Here is a 10,068-nt window from a genome sequence, read left to right as displayed (position 1 = left end):
GGGGAGTTATACATGATATAAATGATGAATTGATGGGTGCTGACGAGTTGATGGGTGCAGCACACCAACATGGCATAAGTATACATATGTAACAAACCTGCACGTTATGCACATGTACCCTAGAACTTAAAGTATAATAAATAAATAAATAAATAAGTAAGTAAGTAAAAAAAAAATTCCATTCCCAGGACATCTACTTATTTAGGACATAGCATTTGTAGCCATAAAAGCAAATCATATAAATAAAATTTATGCTGATTTTTATTTTATTCTAGCAATAAGTAATAATCATATTTGGATACATGGCATATTGAAAGGGTGATCATATGTTCTCATTAAAATTTATTTATAATAAAATATTTTGTTTAATAATCTTATATCAATATGTACTATATTTACATTTCTTTAATCAACTGTGTTCTAATAATACTTGTAACAATAAATCGGTTGGTAAGAAAAACTCATGCTTAGAGCATTAATTGTGACAAATATTAATAATTTAAAATTGAATTTGCATATTTATGTAAATATTAGACTTTTAAACATACTTTTTTTAGGATAAATTCTATAAGGAACATGAATTTACATGAAAGTTCAAAGAAAAGAAACATTGAAAAATTGACTTAAAAGTTTTTTAAAACAATAGATAATGGTAAGCATTGAAACAGTATGGTTTGCAGATTTTATTACATATATTTAAAATAAGACTGCAGTCATTTTAGGTTGACACAAAGTGCATCTTTTGAAGCTATTTAAATTAGGTGAAAATATTTAGATGCTGACTTAATAATATTTTGAGTATGCATAATTTTCACAATTTCATTGGCAGTATATTAGGAAAATACTTGGTGAACAATATTCTAAAGCATGTATATTTTCTAGAAGATTATAGAGATATTGATTAACTTTAAATATTTTAAAAGTATTTTTAAAATAGTAAACTAATTTGTCCAACTTTGAAACCACTCATGAGAAATCAGAGAAATAAAGTTTACACATTCATTCAAGAAGGAAGAATAGGTTGGGGGGGATATGCAATGAAAAAGCATAGCAAATAAACTTGTGACCTACTTCCAGATTCAAAGAACTAAATAAAACATAACATTAAGTGACTCCTATCTCAAACACAACTCAGTAACAAGTCTCTAGGGCTAAAGCAACCAACCCAATTACATATGCCCTTAATTAAGACTCTAGGGGTGATGTGAAAATGGATTGATGTAATGCCAGGTTTGAGACTGGAAAAAGTAAGACTGGCCAAACAAAATGATCTTCTGTCATCATCAATGAAAACATTTATTCCCAAATAGGGTCAGTTTTCTGACAGTTAAAACTTCTTTAACTTGGACTTTTTTTCCCTTCTTATAAAGTTGTATACAATTATTACACATATAAACAATAAGAACAAAGAAACAAAGAAAAATTCATACATAAAGATGAAGTCATTGTTAAGACTTTGGTTTATGTTCTATACCCATACACTAAGAGATGCCATGTGTATGGAAAAAGATTAATGTTGTAACCCAGATTTTGTATTCAAGTCCCTGAGGACTACTGATATTTTTCAGGCGGGCAGTACTATGTTCAGGGGTAGAACAAGGAAGGGTGACTAGAGGAGAAGCCAGATTATTGGACAGGGCACCAGTTAGAAAACCAGCCCAGTATTGCCTAGATGTTATTACTTAACGCATTAAAAGGCAGAGAAAATAGTATTATGTGACCGTTGGGATTTTGGAATGTAGTGATGAATAGGAGCGTTTTAGTTTGTTCTAATATTTCTATAAAGAAATACCCAAGACCGGGTAATTTACAAATAAAAGAAATTTAATTGGCTCACACTTCTGCAAGTTGTACAGGAAGCATAGCAGCTTCTGCTTCTGGGGAGGTTTCAGGGAGCTTTCAATCCTGGAGTTTTGCAACTGGTTGTTTAAAAGTTGTTTAAATGCTCCTGCCATGTCCTGCTCCTGCCACACCCTCTTTAGAAAATTCACTACTGCGAGGACAGTACCAAAGAGGAGATTTGCACCCATGATCCCATAACCTCCCAAGAAGCCCCATCTCCAGCCCTGGGGATTACAATTTGACATGAGATTTGAGTGGGGACACAGATCCAAACTATATCAAGGAGAGATGGAGAAAGCTTAAATGATTCCCAGGTTTCTGGCTTTATTTAATCTCTTAAATATAATATTTCAGATAAATCACAAAAATATATAAATTATCAGTTATTTTAATTCAATAATAGCTACACTTTAATACATAGCTTATTCTCTTTACTCACACTTCATGTTATTTTCTCATATTAGAACCAATTTTCTACTGAAAGTTTACTGTTGAATTATTTTCTCATGTTGTAGCTAAACTAAAATAGCTTTTAGATGGTATGAAAAATTGATTCTCAAATTAATAAGATTCTCTAGATAGCAGAGTTAGTTTTAATCATCACTGAACTGAGGAGCACATGGTAATCAAAATGATATGAATGAGTTTAAGGCTGGTTATTGCCAAATTAGTACAAGAGTAGAAATACGATATTTTCTGATTTGGAAAATTAGAATGCCCAGAGATACCAAAGCAGATTGTACAATATTCACTTCAGAAATAGGGGTCCCTGTACATAGACCTTAGATTAGTCCTGCTTTGCACACTGGTGCCAGGTCTATTTTTATTCATTTTATAACATAGATAAACTATGGTTATTTGAAATGCATAAATAAATGAATAATACATCCATATAAAACAGTAAAATTATTTTGGACTTAGCAAATTATAATAACACTGTATGTGATTTAATCATATGCATATTTATCATTACTTTTCTTTGAGTAATAAATACATGCATATTTAAGACTTTTAAGCTGAAAATTTCAAATTCTAAGTTTGAGATTTGCACATGAGCTATACTTTGTATTTGTCATTTCTACGCTCTAATAAAATATGAAAATAAAGTTACTTTATATTTTAGACCTTTTAAATAGAAAACTGTTAGCTTACTTTTTATTATACTTTGTACTTAATTAATTTTTATAATTCTCAGGAGACAGAACTCAAACTGTAATGGTAATAACCTCAGTAACTATTCCAGGTAGTGATTTCTGTGGGGACCCTATGAAAGGCATGTATAAAAAGAAGTGCCTACGAATTATCCTTTAAAAATGATATCTATGTTTTCTGAAGTCCAATAGGCTTATCTGGCATGTATAAAGGATAAAGTAGTGTGATACTGATATAAGAGTTAAGACGAAATCACTTTGGCAGATAGTAAATGTATGGGAGTCCTCTGCAAGGCTTTTCTCTTTAATGAAAAGCAGCCCCAATCATTTTCTAACAAAGAGCAGCATGTAAACTCGAGTTGCAGACATAGACAAGCAAGCTGGGAGCTTACATAGACGAACGCCAGCCAGAAGTAAGGACTAGACATGTTCAAGATGGCGACTCTATCTTCCCTTCTCTTCGTCAACCACATGTACTGGAAGGAGGAGACAAGATGGTGCTGATCAACTGGAAAGTCAATTTGCATAATAAGATTAGGGAGGGGCGACCAAGCTTCCCTACTCACTATGTAAACGTCAAACCTGATCGACCCAATCTGTGTGCCCTATGTAAATCAGACACCACCTCCTCAAACTGGCATATATATTTCAGTGCATTCACCACCAGTTGGTCCTTTCCACTCAGAGACCCTTTTCTCTATAGAGAAAACTGTTTCTCTTTCTCCTCTGCTTATTAAACCTCTGCTCCTAAACTCCTCCTGTGTGTCCATGTCCTAAATTTTCCTGACATGTGACAATGAACCCCAGGGTATATACCCTAGACAACCCAGCCGCTTCAATATCCTATAAACAAAAGCAAATAATACCTGTGCTCAGCAAACGCATTGATTTACAGATTCTAATGAACTCTGAACATTCTACAAAGCACAACATCTTAGGAGATAATTTTCTATTGTCACCATCCATAAATTAGCTTTCAAATTTCTGGCCATATTTTTAAATATATATTCATTTCTCAACTTTGTGCTTTGATATGTGTATTTTAAAGAAGCACCTTTTCTTGAAAAGAAATGTTAATATATCCTTAAATGATGAGTTTTATTTAAAAGTATTTTATGTTTGCATGAAAACAGATGTAGCATATAAATGACTACTGCTTTGTACTGAGCTACCTCATGCACTTCCCTACCTTTTTTGGGGGTATAGGGGTCGGTGGGGATGGAGTCTCACTCTGCTGCCCAGGCTGGAGTGCAGTGGCATGATCTCGGCTCACTGCAACCTCTGCCTCCCAAGTTCAAGGGATTCTCCTGCCTTAGTCTCCTGAGCAGCTAGGACTACAGACATGCGCAACCACACCCAGCTAATTTTTGTATTTTTCATACACACTGGGTTTCACCATGTTGGCCAGGATGATCTCTATCTCCTGATCACATGATCCACCCACCTCGGCCTTTCAAAGTGCTGGGATTACAGGCATAAGGCACTATGCCCAGCTCACTTCCCTACCTTCTACAGCCTCAAAATGCATATTGACATCTAAGAAACACTTTTTAATGATGACACATGTACATCTTGAGACAAAGCTTGATTCTTGAGGTCATGGTTGGTTTTACGAGCCTTTTCTAGCATTCTCCTTCATGCATTCATTCAGCAAACTCATGTTAACTGCTGATCCTGTCATAGACAGTAATCTGTGGGTCAAATGAAATGACAAAGGCCTAAACTAGCACTGTGGTAGTAAAGATAAAGTGGAAATAATTGGAAATAAAGAAAGAATCAGGATTATATTTTTGACGATTGGGTAGAAGTACTAAATGATAAAAAAATCATGAAGGTAGAGAAGGCTAAATAATGAACATATTGTGCCTAAGTTACCTATTGGAAAATGTGGGAACCATTCATGCTTCCAGGCATTATGTCAGTGCATGGGTGATATCGTGCAGACATCAAGAACACAATTGTCTGACTACTTGGATTTGTATCTAGACTCCATTACTCACTAGATGGTGACATGGACAGATTCCTTAATCACTTGGGAACTTCATTTTCTAAGTTGTAAAACTGACCTAATGACAGTATCTACCTCAGACAGTTCTGAAGATTAAATCGAATTAAAAAGGCAAAGTACTTAGGAAATGTAAGGAGTATAGAATGTGCTCAGTAAATGCTCTACAATTATTCTGTTCCTAGCTTTTCTCTCATCATCTATATAATATATCTGACTTATGTACTGTAAATGTTTCCAATACCACTTTGTGATTCAAAAATCTCTATATTATATATAGCCTTTGCCCTTGAAAATTCAGATGCATGTATTCAACTAGAAGTTACTATTGTGGTAATAAAAAAAGAGTAGGATTCTGAAAGATAGAAGAATTCAGTGTTTATCAGTCAAGTTAGCAGAAGAAAAAAAGGTGACATAGGAAGATTAGCATATTTTAGGAAGGATTTAAAAAGGGAGTATTGCAAAGAGAAAATACTTTACAAAGGGTGGGTTCCCATATAATCAGCAATGGTAGAATACACTTATGCTAGTAACAACAGAGTCCAAAGGTTCAAACTGACCAGGGGAAGGCATGGCTACTCTAACCAAGAAAGAAAGATAGAAAGGGTAATATTGACAAGAGCATTGATTTTCAATTATAAGATACAGCCAGTCAGAAGTGACCCCACAAAAAGTTACCCTGGGCATCAATACCCTAAAATACCCTGACCCCACTTTCCAAACTTCCTTATATAACCTACCTGGGCTACTTGTTGAATGAACATAACCAGACATCAGATGGCAAAGGAGCTCAAAGCAAATATCAGGATATAAAATAGATATGCAGGGGCAACCTAAAGATATCTGGTACTTAATGTCTCAATGAGTGGCTGCCAGTACATGTGGAATCACTACTTGAAGTTACTGCAAAAAGTATCTGTTAGCTTCTCAATAAATTCTGATGACTTTGTAGCAGAAGACAATTTCAGTTTCAAAAGGATCAAACTAAGAGTCAAAGTTATCATTTATATCTAATGTATCCTCACTGTACATATATTTATAATTGCAGAGAGGGTATGTACAAAAGAAACCATTTTAAAATGTAAGACCAGGGTATGGGTGCCATTTGCTTCCTTTTCTTGGCAATTCTTAGCCCTGCCATCTCATGTTCCCATACCTTGTCAGTGTTCTCTCTATTAATCTTAAGACATGGCTGGGAAGATTATCTAAGTCCTCAGTAAATAACTTTTATATCTGCTTATTATTTTCGTTCCTACACAATATACTTTCAATTTAGTGTAAGGTAAGGACTTCCAGTGAACATATTTTCTGAGCCAAAATTTGTATATTCTTGTAATATTTCCCTTTATAGTTCTAACTTTTTATTACCACTGCTATTCGATAAGCCCTGAGGAAAAGGGAGTGATACCTGGACAATGGTTCAGATGAAATTCCTGATACCAAATCCTCATGGAAAATGGCAAGAATTTGAGCACTTAGGCGTGAAGGATTTTGTGATATTATTCAGCTCATTCCCTATGCCCCCAATACAGTCACATTTATTCATTCATCCAATATGAAGTACATAAACATGTCAACTTTCTCTTTCCTAGGGTCTCGGTGCTAGGGATATAGAAATGGACAAGATAGACAAGGCCACCCATTCTACCACATATTGCATCTAGAGAACCTGGTAGCTAATATAATGACTGACTATTAAATTCTCCCTTCAAACTCTTCAGGGTTTTTCTGAGAGCAGTTTTCATGGTTTTCTGAGAGGCTTATATTTGAGCTCAGATGAAAAGAGTTATGAGATAGTGAGCTTTCAGTTGACGCTAGTCATGCTGTCATTTCTCCTATGCCCAAGATAAATCACAACCCTAAGGCACATCTGTAAGAGATCAAATAGCATTATTGTGCATTTAAAGAAAGACAGAGGAGCAGATTGGCTTATTGCAGAGAGCTGAGGTTTTAACCAATGGAAATTTGCTAAATTGCTTTAAGAATAAATTATACTTCTCCCTTAGAAGATGGTTGCTGAAAATAAATGTTCCTATAGCAAAGTTATTTGAGCTTTATAGGACTCAAATTTATCATCTTAAAATGAATATTGTTACCTATTCCTCTAAATGTTACCTAAATTTTAATACTGATACCACTATTCTTTCGGCTTTGCTGTTTTCTATAATTGGAAGTACAAAATTCTAACTGACTTTTCACTTCACCTTGAGAGATGTTTACTCCTTATTCTCTGTTGAGATATGTTAGAAACATGAGATGAGGCTATTAATAATTTTTGTAAATATGATCAAAGTTAGGGATGTTCAAATACAATATTTCTGGTGTAAAAACAACATGAACACTAAATTTAGGCCATTTATAATTAGATCTTCTTCCCAATTAAAATAAATATTAATGCTTCTTATAGGTATTCACCATTTAATAATTATTAAAGTAATTGGTTTAATGGCATAATTTCTTTTTTCTATTTTGTGCGTCACCATAAAATAATTCTAATCAAGCTGTGATAGTGCCCAAGCTACATTTTATGTGAAAGATGGAAGTAACTCCCTGTTCCACCGCACACAAAAGCCAACAATATTATTGTATATAATACATGGTAAAGCAATATTTTTTATTCTAACAAATAAAGCATACCATTCCTTTCTCCAAGTCAGGCAGAGATGAACCTAATCTCATCTTTACTAAACACATTCACAGTTTCTCCTGATTCAATATGAAGTGCACATGAATTTACTTGAGATCCGAGGAAATCTTTCCAATATTACAAAAGCATACTAGAGTTCCCCTTCACCATCTGTCACCAGCATCTTCAGCCCGTTTTAGGGCACATCAAAGGTCTTCCACAAGGCACTTCACCTAAGATTGTCAACCCTGAGCAGAGTCCTGGACACTTCAGTTTCCTTCTTTCATCAAGACACACTTGCCCTGCATTTCATTCCCCTGAGCCCTGCTCTCTGTTTATAGGCAGCTAGACAGTCTGACGAACTCCCTTGAATGATGGCATTTTCTTCCTCTCAGAATGCTATTTAAGTTAATGGTTCAGACCATCAACTTGGGTCACCCTTTTTGAGACCCTCAATTGACATCAACTCAAGGGACCCTTTTTGTGACTCTCAACTGACACCAAGTAGTCTAGATTTTCCCTGTCTGGAAAAGTAAGAGTGGAAGTGAAGGGCAGGAGCCCTGTGAGGCAGACAGACCTGAATTCAGCTAATGACACCGCTATTTCTCTCAGCTTTTGGAAGGTGGGAGAGTTATTCCAGCATTCTAAACTTAGTTTTCTCAGCTTTGAAATGAGAACAGTGTTACCTATTTCTTAGCATTGTTGCTTGAGTTACATAAAACTATATACCTTGAAGGTGTCCTGATCACTGATAGTTCTCACTGTTTAAGCACCCTTTCCTCCTAGATGTGAACTCCGTAAGGTTCTTTTTACTTTTGTCACCAAAAGCCTATCTTATAACCACTTATTCATAAGGTGGCCAGCGTTTGGCCAACAGTTAAAGAACTTTATTTTGTTGAATGAAGAAGCTGAGGCAAAATTAATATAGAGTGTTTATTTGGGCTAAGGTTGAGGACAGCTGTCATGGACACACTTCCAAGTTGCCTTGGGGAGTGCTCTGGGAGAACCAAGAAAAGGCTCAAGATTTTTATTTTTTTTTAAAATCTGAGGAATGAGAAAAGTGATTACAAAAGTTGTTTGTCAGAAATTCTCACTGATTTACAGAAATAACATCGATTATTTATTGGATATGTATTGTTGAACTACAGCGTAGTAGTTATAATGTCCAGCATTGATGTTTTGTGGCTACCTGGTGTAGTCACGTAGCAGGTGGCTTTGAGGTGATTATTTAGCTCAAGGTGGAAGTGAGACATGGCTGCTGTTTCATTCCAGTGTCTCTTTGGACCTGATAATTTAAAGGTGCTTGCATTCTTCAGTTATAATTTTCTTTTCTTTTTCACTTTCAACAAGTGTAAATGTTCCTTGAAATAAGTAGATTTAAATCTTAATTTGAATATTTATTTATTTATTATTTTATTTTATTTTTGAGATGGAGTCTCAGTCTGTCGCCCACGCTGGAGTACAGTGGCAGGATCTCAGCTCACTGCAAGCTCCACCTCCTGAGTTCACGCTATACTCCTACTTCAGCCTCCTGAGTAGCTGGGATTATAGGGGCCCGCCACCACGCCTGGCTAATTTTTTGTATTTTTACTAAAGATGAGGTTTAACCATGTTAGCCAGGATAGTCTTGATCTCCTGACCTTATGATCCACCCGCCTCGGCCTTCCGAAGTGCTGGGATTACAGGCCTGAGCCACTGCGCCCAGCCTGAATATTTCTATAAAACAGAACTGTTCACTTAAAATTATTAACCATTTTTCCAAAAAGGAACATTTCTTTTTCCAAGCTACAGATCTCTCAGGCCTGTTAAGTTCAGAAACTACACATGATCATTATTATTTTGAGAGCTGAAAAGAAAGTGGCACTCCCATTGCTTTTGCTGAGTAGAAAGGCATTTCAGAATTTAAAATATTATTGTCTATCTTTCATCAGATTATTTTCCTGTTAAGTGTCAGGGTTCCTTGGAGTCCTTTTTATTGAGATTCTTGTATCATCCTTGTTGTTTGTCACAAAATAATCTGTGACTATAATTGCTTAGATGGCTAGTAAATTCAGTTTCACTTCTTACCAGTTTTCATCTTACCAGTAGAATCCGGCAGGCCTGGGCATCCACTTGCTCTTCATTCGTGTCTGCCATGGATTTATTCAGTGATGCCTCAATCACATTTGACAGGCTGGACTTCTGTTTTTTTAAATGTCTTTCTCGTGGTTTGATTTATTTATGCCTGGATATATAGGTTCTTTCTCACTTCACAGATGATTCATTAAAGAAAAAAAAAAATTCTAGTCTTTCTTCCTGACAATTAGAATCATTTTCCTTTAGACAGACATTTTTCAATATTTTTTCCCGTATTTTGCAAAGTCAAAATTGTGTGCCCTTTATTCAACTGTATAATGAATATTTGGAAAGGATCACATTTTATTCATTGCTTTAAACCTCTTCGG

The 10,068-nt window shown here is 35.3% G+C and overlaps 1 protein-coding gene across 1 annotated transcript in view; it reads right to left on the bottom strand.

The window, feature by feature from the left end:
• The window catches only part of SGCZ (sarcoglycan zeta), a 319,472-nt gene extending 309,712 nt beyond the window's left edge, over nucleotides 1-9,760 (bottom strand). Inside the window, exon 1 of the mRNA XM_017877508.1 lies at nucleotides 9,707-9,760. Within this exon, the coding sequence (XP_017732997.1) occupies nucleotides 9,707-9,760 (54 nt within the window). The remainder of the gene's footprint in view (nucleotides 1-9,706) is intronic.
• Between the last annotated feature and the right edge of the window lie 308 nt (nucleotides 9,761-10,068).

Source organism: Rhinopithecus bieti, unplaced genomic scaffold (assembly GCF_001698545.2).
Source record: "Rhinopithecus bieti isolate Rb0 unplaced genomic scaffold, ASM169854v2 scaffold_10584, whole genome shotgun sequence".
Lineage (NCBI taxonomy): Eukaryota > Metazoa > Chordata > Mammalia > Primates > Cercopithecidae > Rhinopithecus > Rhinopithecus bieti.
This window is presented reverse-complemented; position numbering and strand designations above follow the sequence as displayed.